Genomic DNA, 14,195 nt, shown 5'->3' on the forward strand with positions numbered 1-14,195 from the left:
TGAGTAAAATACGCAATTATTGAGAAGTAAACAGTTCTATTCTATTTGAAAGAAAATAAAACAACACATGTAGAATTGTTACTTAAAAAAAAATGAATACAGCTGCCAAGAAAAATGCCATGGGTATGCATAGCACAGAGTTATCAAATATAAAAATTTGATATAATTTCTCACAAATGTCTTGCAATTGCAATGACCAGGATTCTGCTCACTGCTGCAGAGAAAAGCACTAAGTTCTTTAAAGCCAGTTGCTGACAAAGTTACATATCAGCTATGCTAACAGGTGTTACCTGCTCTCTGCAGGTAAGGAAACATAACAAAACTGAACTATACCAAAGGGGGCAACATCCAGCCGCATTTTAAAACCTAGGAGCACCCATTTCTCAGGCTCACATTCACCCCAGTTATGCCAATACAAGCCTCACAACAGCACTACAGGAAAATGTACTGTCAGGAAATCAGGTTATGTAAAAATCCCAAAGATCCAGTTATAAACTCTTACACACCAGTTCTCTTTTGCAGCTAATAGTAAAGCATCAAAAGAACACATTAAAAGAACCATCCAGAACACACGTTCTGTTCTTCTCCTGTGTGTATTCTTCTTCTTACTGTGTGTATTATGTAGGGCATCCTACCAATACACTCTCTAAACTATATAAGGCATAGGGTTCTGAAAACCATGCAGAAGACCACAACTGAAGACTTAGTATCATTGAAGTAACAAATCACCAGCTGACTTCTTTAGGAAACCACACTTGCATATAAAATTATGTCTCCAGAAAAGAAACAGGCAGACGATGAGATCTTACAGTTCTGTGTCATATGAGGGAGCCCATAAAACATCATGCCTGCTTCAAAGAAGTTATCACACATAGTAAGACTCTCTAGTTTGGCGGGATGGGGGGGGAGAGGGGGGGGGTTGGAAAGGGAAAAAGAAGAAAAAAAAAAGAAAAAAAAAGTTGTATTTCCATCTACCACCACCCAGCCCGAACTCCAGGAAGTCCCACTTCTGTCAAAATCAGTCAAGGAAATCAAGAAATCTGCTCCTTTCAGTCAAGGAAACCCTGGAAATCAACAAAAGCAATAAAGGAGCAGCCTGTAGAAATCTTTCATAGCCTCTGCACCTGGCTGCAAGAATTCAAGATGATCTGAATATAACCACACACTGCTGGCATTTAGTTTAATCCTGTTTCAATCAGCGTCCTGATCAAACACTAGAACCTATTTGCCACTACTGTTCTGCATACAAACATCAACATAACCAACCATAACAAGAATGACCATTAAGGACACTGAGATGACAACAATTTTAATACATTATCTCTACCACATTGCTGGAATTTTTTATTATTTTGACAAAACAAAGATATTTCCTACATGTTACTGATTTTTGAAATTGTTCATGTACTGATCTACAGCACCAGGAAGTAACTGAATAGTTTCAGGAAACTGAAAGAAGAAAAATTTCTCTAACATTTTGATAAGGATTAATTTAAACAAGTAGAATATTACTGCATAAGCATCTCCCATTTAAAGGCTCTCATCTTTACTCGATGTGAATATTTTATAGTTTTATCAATGAATTTAAACATAGGTGATAATGATTACTCACTTCAGGCCTGATCCCACAACCTTTACTCATACGAGTAGTCCCCAAAGGATTTCAATATGGCTACCTCAACGAATAAGGGCTGGAAGGACAGGTTTTAAATTATTCATATATTCAGAGGTTTTTAAGGCCAGAAGGGACCATTATGATCATCTAGTCTGACCTCTTGTATAACAAAGGCCAGACTATTGTATTCAGTAATATTTGTTCTCAATTGAATAATTTGTGGTAAAATCAAATTGTGTTTATTAAACTTTGATACCAACTCAAATTTTACATGAAAGAAAACTGAAACTGTTTAGAAAGTTGCTTCAACCACTTTTCCTCACACTCAAACCCCATTATTCCTCTATTTCCATTCTAAATGTATCCCACTTCTGAACACTGGCTTTTGGCATGGCTTTCCCACACAGACTTCAGAGTCCAACACCATCCCAGGAACTCACAGGCCCAAATCAAGTCACCTCCTGGGCCCCTTCCAAAGATGAACCAGCAGCTCTTGTCATTTGTTTTCTACACTTCGACCACTGCTGCCATGCACCATATTCTCTGAAATGTTAATATCAGAACTGGTAAAACATACCACCAATGTTTTCAATGAGGTAACAAAGAGAGAAAACAACATCTCCAGCTCAACTGCTTTGTAGATACAAACAAATGCAACAACTGCTGAGATTGCTTAACTTGAAGACTAAAAAGCAAACCGTTCTGAGTACTTTCTCACTCAGCACACTCAGGCTTCAGGACTAACTTTTTTCAGGTACTGACTTAACTACTTTGCTCGGCACAAATCCACTGCAATCATTTTTGCAGCTTAGCACCTGGCAGTAGTAAAACAAATGTACAAAGTCATAAACAAGTCTAGAATGTTATGATGTTATGCAAAAACTCTGTTCAGTACCTGAAGAACTACTTCTGAATGACCAGTTTTATATATTTTGAGTGACTAATTACTCAGCCTTTCCAAATTAACTTCTTCACCCACTTTCTAAAAGATAGGTAACATTTCAAATTACTCCTAGGACAGGTTTCATTACAAAGCATACACTAAATGTCAAAGCAAAAACTTCATACTGAAGATATAACGCACAATTCAGAAAGATCAAATTGGATTACAGTCCTCCCTGTTCAAGATACTAAGTGTCCTCAGTTAACACAGGCTTTGCAACATGAGAACTAACATTCCATTCTGAGAGCTAGCATTGAGTACATATTCTCCAATCATACAACACTTTAAAATGATAAAAAGGTGCTTTTTGTTCTGTCCTGTGTGCAGCATTTCTGCAGTGCTCACAGAGAGCCCATTAGTTTCCATATAAAGACCACCACAAAAGTTTAACAGTTTCTATAAATGTAGAAATATTGTTGATTTCATTGCAGCCTCACTTTCAATGCCAGTGGAAAGAAAAATTACCTGCAGAATAGAAGCACCAATCTGTGTAAGTATCAGCTTGCAAGCATGCCTATTTGAGGCTTGCTTGTAGGTACTGATGCGTGCAATACTTCACCAAATTATAGAGAAGTTCTCATATCCACTTGAAGCAGCACACAAGTAGAAACCACCACAACAATCTTTTCCTTCCCTTCCAGACAAGCTACACAGACAAGACAGTACATTTTTAAAATGCATTTTACAAAATTGTGCAGTTCTTGCTACACTTTCCACTAATTGACTATTTGCTCTTTTGATATGCTTATATATTGACTTTGCTGAAGCATTCTTCCTGATGGAAGTTCATATTATTGCAACAAAATTCCTTCACTATAATTAGCTGGACCAGGATAGCCATTAATCTTCTGATTTATCTTCAAGATAGTAGACAGCAAAAGTTCATACAATGATAGGAGTAAACTGACAAAGCATAATTTGTATTCCAATAACACAGAATTTCACCTGCAGAAAAATGAAGGTGAACTCCATTACTATATCTTTACTAGAAACCCAAATTCAAATTCTGGGTTTTTGTTTGTTAGTTTTGCTTTTTCTTTGGTTGGCTGTTGCTGTTTTTAAAAGGATACTTCTAGCTACTGTGATGTTGTTTTACAAAGAAACTAAGTCTTCTCATCAAGATATATACCTAGCCTTGTAAGTGTTACAAATGTTCAGATAACAGGCTAACAGCTCAGCCCTTCAGACTTCCTGCACTTCATGTTACATACAACTGGGTATGCAAAAATACACATTTTATTTTCAAAGGCTCTTATAAAGCACCCCAAAAATTTAATATATTCTTATACCTTAAAAAGTAGCTCACAATTACTTCAGCCCTTGCCCCCAACACGTGCCATTCAAAAACAAACAAACACCAACCATGTTTTAACCACTCCAAGTGGCCTGGAGCCATCGTTAGCATTTTTGTTCCCTAGTAACGCTCCAAAGGTACCTTGTCTATGACACTTCCTATAAAATATTCCGTTATACAGTTATTTAGCAGATTTCAACCATAGATGTCATTGTGGTCTGAACGTGTCAAAGACAACTTGGGGGAAAAAAATAAGGACATGCTAAATTCACTTTGTCAGTAATTATAATCAAAATTCCTACAATGTGGCTAGCCTGCTCATTACTTCCTTGCTTTGTATCAAAACCCTTATTTACATTTCAGATTACATTTTTCATGAAACAGTAAGATCTATCAGAGCTGAGAGGACTGAAATAATGAGGGAGAAATATTTTAATAAAATGCGTTGGGTCTGCATTACTTCCGTGTCAGAAAGAAAGGTTTCTTCTGTAGCAATGGATCATTTATTCTGTCTCTAAATGAGAAGCAAAAGATGAAACTGATGAACTTTTACTGCCCATTTGTCTTTAGCAGACAATTAAGATAGAAGATCAAAATGGATTATCATACCACGCAGACAACTGGCCCAACAGTAATACATCTCCGGGACCACAGATTTGTAACTCTCTTTTATCCCTCCCCTTTCTTCTTACTCCTTTTTCCTCTCTAAAGGCAATGCTAGCTTTGTGGCTCAAGGGGAGCCAAAAGGCTGGTCATCATTATTCAGTCACAGATGTCAATCTAACCTCCCTTTTTTCTCAGTTTCTAAAGCAGTGAGGCACAATAATTTGTGACAGATTCTTTTACTGTAAGGTACAAAGAACACACAGAATAAAACATCTAGCAGCAGCGAGGGTCTCTGATCAGATGTACTGGTACATGGGAAATACAGTGTATGTAAAAACAAGCACTGATAGTTTAGATGAATAAAAAACCTTGCTTTTTTTTTTTTCTTACTAATAAGTGCTTTGCTTTGTGTTGATTTAACTCAAATATTCCTTCTGGATTAAATCATAAATGTTTGATTGCTAGAAACAATTTTTGCCTGCACTAACATGCACGCTGTTACCTCCCTTCTGCATAAAGGGTATGTATAGAAAATGCAAGTTGTTTTCTATTTATTTTTTTTTAATGTGCACCTTCACCATAAGTGACACAGCACTTCTCAAAACTTCTGATTTACTATTTTTAGAACAAAAAAAATTTAGAAGTAAACCTACTTGACCAAGTTGTAACCACTGTGTTTCTCAGAGCTCTAGGTTAGCCAGAAAAACAACAATGACGTAGCTCTTCCTTTCCCTATCTTTTTTCTTCTGGCCTCCTTCAATATTCACAAACAAGTGAATTTTCAGAGATATTTTTGAAGATATAGTCACCATTAACATAGTAAGTATTCTTCCTATGCAACATGAGGAAAACGGTTTCTCAAGTCTCCTGGAAGTTTGGGAAGTTGGCTTCTTATGCTTTCTCTAAAAGTTTGTATGTGCAAAATATTTGATGATTCTATGATCCGTCCCACTCCCCTACACACACAAACACACTGCTGTGATTTTTGTGCAGTCTGAAAACAGAGAGAGGGAATTCTGACTATAACTTGGCGAATACCTTAAGAATTATACATGAGCCTCTGGTTTCTCCGAGTTTTAATCAGTCTTGTATGCTCATGGCAGTACTGCAATAAGAATTATTTGCAGGAAGAAAGAAGAAAACTGCCAAGAATGAACTTGTACTGCTAACGTACAAGACTCCTGTACTACTCTGAACATAGACAATTGACTGCATCAGCCCTAAAGGGCCATCAGTCCACAGAGGACTAACCTGATAGTCCGCAGTGTGCTATAGTTAGTCTGCCATGTAAACACCAACCAAGGGATCCATCTACTCACAAGTTACAAACAGCAGCAGTAGGAATGCAGAGTTTAATTCCATACTATACTTCACAGGTAAGGGAAACCTTAACAATAAAGTCTAGTGAAAAGCAGTCAGGCTGCTTAAAATAAATAAACAAATAAATAAATAATTCCCGCTACTACAAATACTACAACAAAAGCACTCGGAGGCCCTGGTCAAGGTCCCATTGCACCAAACAATTACAGCTACTTATGAAAGCATTCGTTCTGGTGTTGATGAGCTATCATGTCTAACGATTGTTAAATGCATTAAACTAAACACCACAAGATTTTACTTTTCAGAAAGCCATAAAGTGAAACAATCTGAAATAAAACAGCTCTTCAGACCTTAACGCAAAACCAAGACTCACTGATGAAGCATTTATCGTTATATTAAAGACAGTTAAGAGTTATTTGAGCACTTCCTAAAAATAAAGGTGCAAGAAATAAGATTGCAGTCACAACCTAAAAATGGTAGTTACCCTGAATGACAAACAACAACAGCACAGTGTCTCCAGAAGTACCCACAGACACTGCAGTTATAATTCCCTCTGCCCAACCGCTAACCCATACCCCAATACATTACTAGTGAGACCCAGCAAAACACATGGTAATTTGAAGTTGTTAATTCCGAAGTCAATTAGAGATCTGTATATAATCTAAACAATAAATATCTGTGCATTCTACCTGCACAGGCAATTTCACACCAGCTTTTTGAACCAGGCTGCATGATGCAAGAATTTTAGAAATGCACAGTAGTGCCAGGTGCCCTGTTAAACACAGCCATAAACCCTTCAGACAACGAAGTGAGGACTGTCAAACAAACTGCAGACTGTGACACCCAAAGGCAAAAACTGAAATTTGTTAATGACTTTTCCTTCCCCTTCTCATGTTTGTCTGTAAAAGCAAGATTGTAAAACAATCTTACGAGATCCAAAATTCTTCCATTTTCTACTTTAAATGTGAAAATGTTTTTATCCTCTTTCCTCAATTACAGCTTCTTTTTCTTTCTAAGAATGCATTTATCTCTTTCAGTAAAAAGAGCAGCAATAATATGTTGTACAACCCTGAAATAAATTTTGTCATGTAAAAAATTAATTACGCATTCCAAACCTGGTCACTGTAGTCCTCTGGGAATTGCCTCCGCACCTCAGGATCTGTAAATAATTGACAGATAATATTAATTGGCTTTGGATTAGTGAGCAAGCAGAGAATCACACATTAATATTTGATCAGAAGATGATAGCAACCCTGGCAGGGGATCCAAGGAGGGCAGCTGAGGCTGCTATGTTGATAAGAGCAGGGAAGGACTTTTCAAGGCTCTCCCTTTACCCTCCTCCAGAAAGACAAAAAGTGTATATAAAGCATGCACACACAAAATGCATTAAGTCATAAAAATCAGTGAACACACATACAGATGTATGGCTACAAGTCAATTAATATATTAATGATTTTGTGAGACATCTTGGTGCTACACTGGATTTTAGTCTGTTGCCTTGTGCACTTTGTTTCTGGCAGAAGTAAAACATTGCTTCAAATTAGTGTTTATAGAAAAGGCTACACTCCTTAGGAAAAAAAACAAACACACACATATTCATCCAGATTTTGAAAGACCTAACTAATACCACCGGGTTAACAAATGTTAGCCGCTTCAGATTAGTGAGCACTCAGACTGATGCAATGTCCTTATTCCTTTGGATTGTCAGAAAAAATATTCTGGTAATATTCCCTGAGAAGTTGTGTTAAATTTAATTAGAGATGTTCTTGAAACAACAAAATACCATGATTGAAATTATTTATATGACAACCTATTTAAAACCGCACTCTTCAAAGCCATTCATTTTTCAAAGGAATATGGCTAAGAAGGCCATAGTCCTTACTACAAAGGAATTTTTTAATTATTAACAACAACAACAACCACCACCCATACAAAGATCATGTAACAGTTCACAATAAGAAGTATCATGCACATAATGCATAGGAAAACCAACCAGGACACTATGCAGCTTCTACCTATTGTACAGACTCCATTGGTTTGGGTACCTGCAGCTCAGCACAGGGCTAAACCCACCAGATTCTTCACTGTTTATACGTTTCCAGAAATGTTATGTAGGGAGGAATGTTGCATACACTATCTCTGCAGTTCAATTACTGTTATATCACACTGTACCTAAGGCTTCCAGGGTAAGTGACTCACTTTTACAACACATGCACATTATACTGCTGTTATAGGGCAGCACCACCCCAGGTTTCTCACTGACAAAGCTTATTTTAGTTTTGCTGCGCAATTGATTTGCTAGCAGGAGCAAACATTTTGTTAAGGTGCAATCATTTTAAGTTAGCATTACAGCAAGACTGTACGCTAATAGACAACTTTCTAGCTTAATTTTTCCAGCTATTTGGATGCTATTCATATAATACACTGAATTTCATATATGTATAAGAGCAAATCCCTCTACATTAACAAACTGCAAAGCAAGAAATTGCCTTTTAAAGCCTTAACCTGAAAATTCTTATATCTCTATGCAGGTTAAGTGTGTTATACTAAGTATGCAAACATATGAATGCAGCTGAACTCACGTGAGCAGTCCCTTTTACACAAGTCTATTAAGTAACAATTTACAGGACAACATATTTTATATTTCAGCAAAGCAAGCGCCTTATTGGTAAGATGGAATGTTGCAACGTCTACTTACAGAAACCTTGAGAGTGTGTACTGAGAACACTGTGTGGTAATGCACAGCAAGCTGTACCGTTTTTAACATACATGAAAGCTTCCCGTGTCAATCAACTGCATATATTAGAAGATATCAAATACATCCACAATGCATGAAATTTAACTTGATTTCTCGTCCACAAATTTCAGTGGAAAAAACAGAAATGTATACTGAGATGCACCAAGTGCCTGGTGGAACCAACTCCTGATAACCTCAGGTAACTTAGACATTGGGATATATGCCTTGGCTACAGTCTGCTTTGATACGTCTCATAACAGCATCCAAACAATGAGTCCACCTAATCTGGAGTCCTACAGTTAAGAAAGTCACCTTTCATTTACACCTGGCTACCACATTCTTGCACATCCGCATGTTTTTACAAGTACTGTATATCTTATACTGCACCCACTCTGTCATTTCAGCTTTTAAATGATCTGAGAATGTTTTCTAAACTTTCAGTATCTTTATTTGGAAAACACTGTACAATGGAAAGAGAACACACTACATGTTGTTACAGCTTTCTTTGCTTTCTCTATTCTTCGTTACTGATACAATCTTCATATAAGAGTTATTTTCAACCCTGCTTAGATACAGTATAAAGTGAGACAGACTGACTTTATGAAAGAACTACAAAACAAACAGGATTATTACTCAGTATGGTTGACTGTCCTCTGGGAAAAAAAAAAAAAAAAAAAAAAAAAAAAAAGCACAAGTTCCCTAATTATCTAAACCTGCTCTAAACCACAATGGACACAATCTCCAAATTCTTCAAAACAGGGGTGAACCGGCACACAAACTGAAGAACACAGAGGAGTAGCTCCAACAGGAATTCAGCAGCTATTATACTTTGATAAACACCACTAAGCATCAGCAAAATACCCTTCAGTACTCACGCGCTCATGTTTTAACTGAGCATTTCCTGACTGACAGCTTTGCCTATCAGCCTAAACTAACTTAAAATCCTTGAACACTTACTTGGACTAACAGTAATTTGCTTTGCATTTTGCATGCAGACAGAATTAGATGTAGCTTCGCTGTATCTCCAGACAATAAGAAAACCCTTCACATCTCAAAATACACTGAATACTTACTAGAGGTTCGTATTCTAAGACCTAACACAATTATGTTCAAACATGTTTTCACTTTTGCACTCCACAGGCAAAGTAAATACATGTAAAAAACTTCTTCCAAGCTCAGAGAAGTCTAATCCATTTGCAAACATCAGAGGAATTGATAGTCTGAAATCCTACTAACCAACCTCTTCCATAGTCAATGAAGTGAAGAGCTTGAACACTTCCAGTCATCCACAATTATTAAGCATTAAGAGCGCAGCTTAGGTCAGCAAAAGGACACATTACAAACCAATGAACAAAGTGAAAGTTCATGTCAAGAAAAAAAAACTCATGAATTATGGAACTAGTTCACAAGATGAACATCCCAAAAACTGAAACAAGTTGTGCCACAGGTTGAACTTCTGCATTGATGGTAACAATCATCTCACATTTATGTTTATCATATCTGATTTTGTAAGTTGCACCTCACAAAAGACAACAAGATTTGTATTTCTGCCATTAGCAACTATTGACAAAATATGGGTATTAACAGCATGCTGAAATATTGCACTGGAAATACCTAGGCTGTAACAAATGTAAAGCAGAACGTATATACTAATCCAAAAGGAAACTAAAATACACTGCCTTATTTGAAGCCTCCGCTCCTGTACAGGTACAGGTGCAATGAAACACAAAGAGGCAGATTTCAGAATAAAACTGCACTAAAAAAAGTCAGATTTATTTTATTGCTAATGTTTATACTCATCTTTAGGAGCTTTTAATCCAATGGCACGTTGTGAACTTCCCTGTTTCCTGAGTGACTTCACAGAAGTCAGAGTAGGTTCAACTTACCAACCTCATGAACATCTTTGTAAACTCTCTTCCCAGAAGATACAGTTCCATGCAAAGCAGTTTGGCCAAAGACCTACAGATCCACTATCCAGTATTACCCACAACAGATGCTCTCTTCTAAGGAGAAACAGTGAAAGAAACAAACAACAACAACAACAACAACAAAAAAAAAAAAAAAAAAAAAAGCCCACACCAAAACAACATAGAAACAAAACAGACTACAGTTGCTTTTTTTTGGTTGTTTTTTTTTTTGTTTTGTTTTGTTTTGTTTTTTGTTTTTTTGTTATTTTGTTATTTTTTTGTTTTTTTGAAGCTGCTTCCTCTGTTGCTGCTTTTAAGATGTGTTTTTTAGGGAAACTACCAACAGAACAGCTGAGTCACTTCTCACATGAACAGTGTGAAATTTCTGTCACTGAATATACTTCTCATTTTGAGAAGAAGGGAGAAAAGACAATGCCGCTTTCCTGTGAAGAGAAGAGTAAAATTTTCCTGCAACTGTCACAGCAGCATTTTGGTTTTGTACATGACAGGTATTTATAGACTATCAGTAAACAGACCGACCAAACCCATGGCTCCCTACTACATGAACACACCAAGTTCATGAAGTTTCAGAGTTCCAAAAGTCACCATAGCCTTACCCTACAGAATCACATTCAATGAAAAGCCAGATACAGAAGTATACGGTCTGCAGCTAATTTGAGTATAGTCCCATTGTTCAATTTCATGGCATTTAAGACGCTACCTTCCCCTCCTCAACAGGCTAGATGTTAATCCATGCTGTAACCTGATTTAATTTTCCAGATGACGGGATGGGAATATGCTACATTGGCATATTACTGTAACTTTGATGCCCTTTTACTCTCAACTTTTCATCAAAGATAAGATGAAGTGTTTTAAAAGAAGCATAATTAATTACTTTTTAAAATAGTGCATCTTGAATTGCTTTGCATTTGTAGAGGTTGGAAACTACAGAACCAGGGAAGTTCTTCAAATAATCATCAGAAAATACTTCCTAAAGTTAAGCACACAAACTACAGCACACACTGCCTGCTTCCTTGCGCAGAAAAGTAAATAAGTCAATTTATTCCATAATGGCTACAGATCATTCAGATATAGTAAATTCAAGTTTATCGCGCAGTGAGGATTGCTTCATTTTTCCTCCCTAACTAAATGATTCCTCATACCTTTTTTTTTTTTTTCCTTTTAAGACCTTTACAGCTGTCCATTTTGTTGTCCTGCTAAAATGAAATGGAATTTCATTCAAAGCAACTTTAATTTCAACCCCCACTAAACATACAGCTCAATGAAAAAGTAATTGAAACTTCTTTCCAAATCTCTGCAGACTTCTTGATGTCCTACACTCGGTACAGCCGGACACTTGGACCTGCCCCTAAACTGCTGCAAGCCTGGCATGGAGACAGCAGCTCAGGGTGGGGAAGAAAAGGGGAGGAGGAAACAAAGGGGAGTGGAGAAAACTAGAGAGGAGAAACTCAGACACATATACAAGCCAGTCAGACAAGAAGCCTCAGAACAAGTTCAGCAAGAAAACATACATAAAATGGTTTTTTCCTGGATATAAACTATATATTTTTAAACTTTTATTTATGACTTCAATTTTTCTTGTTGAAGCATTCCTCACTCTGAAAGTGTAAGGTAAATAACCAAAGTATAAAAGAAAAATCTATAATAATACCTTACAAACTATGTTAAAACAACAACAAAAAATGCACACACAAAGAACCATACTTAAAACACAAATACTGCCAGCATCACAATGAAGCTACCCCAAAATGTGAAGATACCAGCATGCATGACTGCACTGCATTTATGAGCTGGATGTCATATATCTTATTTCCTCCTGGGAATACGTTTGCATAATTTTTTTACACACAGACAGAACAGAAGAAAGCAAGGAAGAAAGTCTCTAGAAGAGCCAGTTACAAATTTATGGCCATCTAGAGCTCATACCTGAGTCACATGTCACAGCTAAAGACTGTCATTACTTATCACACAAGAACCCAAGAGCAGTGAAAGAGCTCACTGACTGCATTTTCTCTGCAAATTCCTCGATTTTTTGACTGAAACAGCTCACAATTTCCCTGTGAAAGCTGCTCTTAAGTTTCAGCAACCCAGCCACATCAAATGAACCAACAACTCGTCTTCTCACATCTATTTATCAGCCCACACAAATAAGTCTCAGAGGAGCTTTAACTTTAAACAGGAGTCTTCCACTGCTTCAAGCATCCAATCCAACTTTCCATCTATGAGCATCTTGATTAAACCTATTTTACAAACCTGTTAAAATACTGAAAGACTTTATGTGCAAGATAGAAACAACACTTGCTTCTCAGATAAAAATGCAGGAAAACATCCATTGCCTTGGGGCTTCATTAGTTTCTTCTTACCAAGTAACTGGCTGGGAGTTGCTGTCACATCAAGACACTGTTCTGTCCCTACTGTCATTTAGCACCACACACACCTTTAATTACAGAAAGGTAGCAGACATTAAGAACAATTTATCCAGTTTCCTCTGCCATGGTTACAAGTTCAAAATAACCACTTCTTTTGTTCCAATATCATTTGAAAAATCAAAGCATCATGAAATAAGTAGGTGTTCAAGAATTTGGAAAAGAATCTTGGTTAGGACTGATCTAAATGTTAACACAGGCATAACCACAAAACGTGAAATTAAAGAATCAATTCAATTTATATTATTTTAAACCTTTTCTGTACACGAACTCCTTTGCCTCTCAAGGAACAAGTTCAGCTTCTCCCCTCCAGAGCATCAAGTTGTAAGAGAAACAGATCAAGAAGCAACGGACTGAAGAAAATGTGTCAGAGTCAAGACATGATAAATGATAAGTAAAAAGATATTAGTTACACATCAGACTAGTTAAGATACTTTTATAAGACATCATGTCCAACTTCAACAACTACTGTTTAATAACTCGTCTTCTTAAATGGGATGGTGCCGCCTTCAATCGAAAACAATTCTTTCAGTCACATATGTGAAAGAGCAGTGATGCTAAGCAGAGAATACTGTGCACAAAATACAGCTGGGAAATTACCTCTGTACTGAATTCATAACTTCTTTTGCTACATCCATGTCAAGAAATCAGCATAAAATCCATCATGTTACAGTACAGATTAATTTCTCTTTGATTAACATTATAAAATGTAAGAACAAGGACAAATTAGGAGGTGCAAAATCACTCTGATGACCATAAAACTCAGAATTAAATCTTTAAAAGAAAACCAGAAAGCTTTCAGCTCTGATAAATATTCTAAATGGTGATATTGACACAACAAAGCTAAAATTACAACAACTGGATGCATAAGACAGCTCTAGAGCTAAAATAACATCATAGCTCAAATACAGAAGACAAAAGTGAATTTATTTGAAGTCTTGTTACATATTTGTACCATCTTTAATGGAGGTCATCAGACCTTTAACATGCATAGGTTAATTACTTTGGTAATACCTCAGGCCCACATTAAAGCATGGTTGACATATTTTGAGCTTGCTTTACTATGAACTTAAGTGAAAATTTCTGTTCATAACCAGCTTTTCTTCAATGAACCCAGAAATTCAGTAGCATTGGAAATCTAAGCCAAACTCCAGGAGTCCAGGAAGGAGTCAATTTCAAATGAATTAAGCTTTTCTTTTCCCTTTTTTGTTCCCCCTCCTGTAATTTTAGCCAAATTACACAGAAATTAAAATGTATAAAAATACCATTAGATAACATCCCAATTCGGTGTTCAAGGAACCACAAAGCCTAGCTTATGAAATAAAA

At 36.6% G+C, this 14,195-nt stretch overlaps 1 protein-coding gene across 4 annotated transcripts in view; it reads right to left on the reverse strand.

The window, feature by feature from the left end:
* Positions 1-14,195, reverse strand: part of DENND1A (DENN domain containing 1A) — a 178,518-nt gene that overhangs the window by 143,517 nt on the left and 20,806 nt on the right. For all 4 annotated transcript variants that reach the window (XM_072353161.1, XM_072353160.1, XM_072353158.1 and 1 more), the window contains exon 3: positions 6,894-6,937. In XM_072353161.1, coding sequence (XP_072209262.1) covers positions 6,894-6,937 — 44 coding nt within the window. The remainder of the gene's footprint in view (positions 1-6,893; positions 6,938-14,195) is intronic.

The sequence above is a fragment of the Excalfactoria chinensis genome, chromosome 18 (genome assembly GCF_039878825.1).
Source record: "Excalfactoria chinensis isolate bCotChi1 chromosome 18, bCotChi1.hap2, whole genome shotgun sequence".
NCBI lineage: Eukaryota > Metazoa > Chordata > Aves > Galliformes > Phasianidae > Excalfactoria > Excalfactoria chinensis.